Here is a 5,000-nt window from a genome sequence, read left to right on the forward strand (position 1 = left end):
TTTTTCTTCTTTTCTTTCTTTTGTCCCTACAGCTCTTTCGAGAAGTGAGAATCATGAAAAGCTTACATCACCCCAACATCGGTGAGTCTTATCTGAGCTTTTCGTCTTTTCTTAAGCACATCCCTGAGCAGAGCCTGTGGCGTGTGCCGACCCATGTATCGATGCCTCCTCATTATTTATGACACCTAAATGCCACCTTGCTGTAGCGGAGCGCCCAGGGGTGCGAGTGTGTGAGTGATGTGTAACCATGTGCTCTGCTGTGCTCTTTTGCTCTTCTGCTTTGCATTTACAGTGCAACTGTTTGAGGTGATCGAGACTGAAAAAACACTTTATCTAATAATGGAGTACGCCAGTGGAGGTGAGTGTCACATCACATGTAGGCCTAGCGTACACATGTACAGTTTGTACACATGTATCTTAGCATGAGATAACACACATGGTTTATTTAGTCAGTTGGTATGTTCTATTGTGCTCTACTGCATGTTTTTCTACTGAAGCCCTGCGGTTGAAGTGAAGATTCCCCCTTTTATTAATAATAATAATAATAATAATAATAATAATAATAATAATAATAATAATGAAAAAAAAAATCTTTTGATGGTGCCCAAAGACGCTTTACACACACACACACACACACACACACACACACACACACACACACACACACACACACACACACACACACACACACACACACACACACACACACACACACACACACACACACACACACACACACACACACAGACAAAAAAGCGCTGTAAAATCACATACAAACACTTCAAATTGAATGACTTCTGCCCTGCCACTTGTCATTTGTGCTCAGTTTAGCAGGACCAGACCCTCTGTAGGAAGTTAATTGCTATGGTAAGACCAGACCACCACGGCCCTACCAGATAATCGTATATGAGAGGGAGATAAAGCAGGCAGGTTCTTTTCCTGTATCCACTTTACGTCGGGTGAACGCCCCTTTAGGAAACCTTCGATTAGGAGACCTTCGGAGTCTTGAGGTACAGAATAAATGGAGTCCCCTTAGTAGATGGCGGTAGCGCACATCTTGTGCAAACACCACGAAAAGAGAAGAAGAAGGAGGGACAACGCCCCCTTAGGAGACCAAATTTTGAGCACACGCTTTTGCATTGAGTGGGCGTGTTTCGATTCCTCTTATTATACTTGTATATCCAACCTCTTTGGCCCTAGCGTGGCGCTAACGCTAGGGCACATGTCTACTACACAGCTGACCTGGGTTCCATTCTGGCTCGGGTCCTTTGCCGACCCTTCTCAGCCTCTGTATCTCCACTCACTTCCTGTCATTGCTTCACTGTCCTTTTGAAATAAAGGCAAAAAAGCCCCAAAAAATATATTTTAAAAAGACCAGATCACCACAGCAACAAAACACCCCTCAGGAATCAGCCCTTTTCACCGTGACGTCAGGAAAGTGGTGGCTACCAGTATGTCACAGGATGCAACTTATAACCAGAGAATCGTATATGAGAGTGAGATAAAGCAGGCGTGTTCTTTTCCGGTATCCACTTTACGTCCGGTGAACGCCCCTTTAGGAGACCTTCGATTAGGAGACCTTCGGAGTCTTGAGGTAGAGAGTAAATGGAGTCCCCTTAGCGCTGTAGATGGCGGTAGCGCACGTAAAAATCGCAAAAATCATGAAAAGAGAAGAAGAAGGAGGGACAACGCCCCCTTAGGAGACCAAATCTTGAGCACACGCTTTTGCATTGAGTGGGCGTGTTTCAATTCCTCTTATTATATATCCAACCTCTTTGTTATAACTGCTTAGGATGCATTCAAACGTTCAGTGTTCGAAGGTGTCTAACGCCATGTGACAACACCCATGTGATCAGTTGTGCATGCCCATATATGGACTTGTTATTATGAAAGTGCCAATGCGATTTTATGCGAGCTTATGCCTTGCCTAGTTCAATGTGTGATTGCTGATGTGTGATTGCATGTTCTTGATGTGTGGCTGGTTGTGTGTGTGTGTGCGTGCGTGTGCGTGTGTCTGTGTGTGCGTGTGTGTGTGTTTGTGAGTGTGTGTCTGTGTGTGTGTGTGTGTGTGTGTGTGTGTGTGTGTGTGCGTGTGCGTGTGCGTGTGCGTGTGCGTGTGCGTGCGTGTGTGTGTGTCCACCAGGTGAAGTATTCGACTACCTCGTGTCACATGGGAGAATGAAGGAAATAGAAGCCAGAGCCAAATTCCGGCAGGTGAGGCACTTCCTGATTCTCAGTGAAGCACAGATGTCTACTTGAAGATGTTGAAAACAAGGTCAAAAGACCTGCAGTATGGCGCATGCTAACCCTCCACAAAGCAAAGCGGTTTCCGTCCGTCCGATGGACCAACTGACATAGCAATATGTAGACACGAACTGGAAAACTACAGAAATTCCCAGAAAAACATGTTGACAGGACTATAAACACATAGCCTGATTATCATCGTCTTTCAAATTTCTGCGACAATTGGTCTGAGCATAACAATTAACATTTCCTGGTTGTTTGCTTCCCGACAAAGTGGGAGGAGTTCTAGATTTTTCTGGAGCTCAGAAACGATATTTGAATTGATCCTGGCCTGACTAGAAGCAATGCTGAAGGTGTTGCATCACTAGGAGGGCCGGGATGGATGTTTGACGTACGTACTGCAGCTTAAAGGTACACTGTGTGAGATTTGTTTTTGTTTATTTCCAGAATTCATGCTACCCATTCACTAATGTTACCTTTTTCATGAATACCTACCACCACCATCAAATTCAAAGTATTCATTATGACTGGAAAAATTGCACTTTTCATACATGAAAAGGGGGATCTTCTCCATGGTCCACCATTTTTGAATTTCCAGAACTAAAAATGACTGCACTTGGGCCATACTAGAAAATATTAGTTTATTACTTAGTAAACTTTCATGAAAAGATCAAATTTGGCAATAGGCAACCCAGTTTCAATGAGAAGCATAGTTGCAGTACCTTTTTTGACCATTTCCTGCACAGTGTACCTTTAAAGCGTTCCGAGTGTTGCTGCTGCCTGGGTGACAGAGTACCTCAGCTGTGGGGGCCAAGAGGGTTCCGAAGACCCACATTTTTTTCATCAATAAGCCTAGCCCACATCAAGGTGAAGGTTCTAGACCAGGGGTGTCAAACATAAGGCCCGGAGGCTGGATGTAGCTGCTCAGGTGGTTTAATCTGGCTCCAGACTTGCTAGACAATCTCTAGCCCATTGCATAGGTGTTGCAGGTGTCTGAGATGTCACGTTTTTCATACTTGAGAACAAATTTGCCTTTCTTATCGCCATTTACAGTCAGTGTTTCTGATATACGTACCTGCTTGCACCTTGAGATGATTGACTAGCAATGAGATTCCGATATGAAGCTGAAATTTGCAATATTTCGCCATTATGATTCTGGTCCGCCCCACAGGTATGTGGCCCTAAACTGTAATGAATGCACCCCAGGTCTAGAGACTCAGCGTCAGGAAGGGCGGGGTTGACAAATCACACTGCTTGCAACAGGATAGTACTCCAAGCAAAACAATCAGCGCAACAATTAGGATGACGTGGACAGTAGGATGCCCTTCATGGTGATTTGTTGGCATCATTTCAAAAGGCCAATGGATTATCATCACTACATATCACTGGACGTCCCTGGCAGCGATTTACATTTGCTGCCACCAGGGGCATCTAGATTTCTTTGTTCATAATCAATATCAGGGTCACCACCGTAGCCATGTGCCCGTTCCTGACCAGAGATGAATAAGATGGCTGAATAAGATAGCTGTTATATCAATTAATCCACTGTAACTAATGAGTAATATTTTAATAATGACAGTGGGCTGTTAAAATGAAATGTTACCGAACAGGGAAAAAGAAAACCTGCCACACATTTGATCTAATCAGTTCAGAATCAGCTGATTGTAAGACAGGTACACTGGCCTGTAAGACAAACTCAGTGAAGTCACCTATGCTATGCTGGAAGGAAACTGTTTTCTGACTGGTCCCCTCTGCACCTGATTCCTTATCCCTGCTCATCTACCCAAGCTACCCAAACTAAGTGACAGAAGTCATTATGACCTCGCCTAGTTGTTTTCTCTGGTCGCTTTTGGTTTGCGTGCCGTGCACAGTAACCATTCCATCCTCCATCTTGGACTCTCAGTCTCCGCTTCAGTAATCAGGGCTGTTCGTGTGTACGGTACGGTACGGGGATGCTGTGTTGAACCACAGGGGTGCTGCTAAAAATTTTGGGCACCAAAAAAGATTAAAATTTTGGGCCCCCAAAATGACAAATTCTGTTATCAACATCCTACCAGGGGCCCTGCCAGTGCTGTCGGGCCCTTAGAATCTGTACCACTCCCCTAGCCCCCCACCTCCCCTCGCGGCACCCATGGTTGAACCACAGATTAGTATAGGTCTGTGTGTGTTGAACTGCCGGTCTTCTGAGACCAATAATCTTCCTGTGTTTTGTTTGTTGCTTCAGATCGTGTCTGCTGTTCACTACTGCCACCAGAAAAACATCGTCCACAGAGACCTGAAGGTGAGACTCATTCTTGAATCCATTTCAAGAAAATTGACGAGGCTTTGAGACACAGCACGCTAATGCGCCTCACCATTTACCAGCTATAAGCCAGTGGGGACGCAGGTTTGAATCCAGCCTGGGTCATTTCCCAAAAGAAAGCATAGCATGTACACATATACATACACTGACACACACACACACACACACAATGTAATTTTCCATGTCACACCTGATGATTTCTCGCAGTATTGCCCTACAAAGCAAAAAGGCAGTAACTGCGCAGGGCTTGAAAATGACTCAGTTGACTTTAAAATGCTACTGCAATCCAGTATGAGTGTTTTTTTTGGAGATTATTGACATGTGACAGTTTTGTTACTTTATATTACCACCTTTTTTGCAGATCAATCATTTTATTTAACTTAGTACTTTGAGATATATGCCATTTAAGTCATAGTAACTCATTTAAGAAATCAATGCAGTTACTGCCTTTTTG

General features: G+C 44.2%; 1 protein-coding gene across 2 annotated transcripts in view; it reads left to right on the plus strand.

Moving 5' to 3' along the window:
• The window catches only part of mark4a (MAP/microtubule affinity-regulating kinase 4a), a 72,002-nt gene that overhangs the window by 43,672 nt on the left and 23,330 nt on the right, over positions 1–5,000 (plus strand). For both annotated transcript variants that reach the window (XM_063202998.1, XM_063202997.1), the window contains exons 4-7: positions 33–81; positions 293–358; positions 2,144–2,214; positions 4,469–4,525. In XM_063202998.1, coding sequence (XP_063059068.1) covers positions 33–81; positions 293–358; positions 2,144–2,214; positions 4,469–4,525 — 243 coding nt within the window. The remainder of the gene's footprint in view (positions 1–32; positions 82–292; positions 359–2,143; positions 2,215–4,468; positions 4,526–5,000) is intronic.

This window comes from Engraulis encrasicolus, chromosome 7 (genome assembly GCF_034702125.1).
Source record: "Engraulis encrasicolus isolate BLACKSEA-1 chromosome 7, IST_EnEncr_1.0, whole genome shotgun sequence".
NCBI classification, from domain to species: Eukaryota; Metazoa; Chordata; class Actinopteri; order Clupeiformes; family Engraulidae; genus Engraulis; species Engraulis encrasicolus.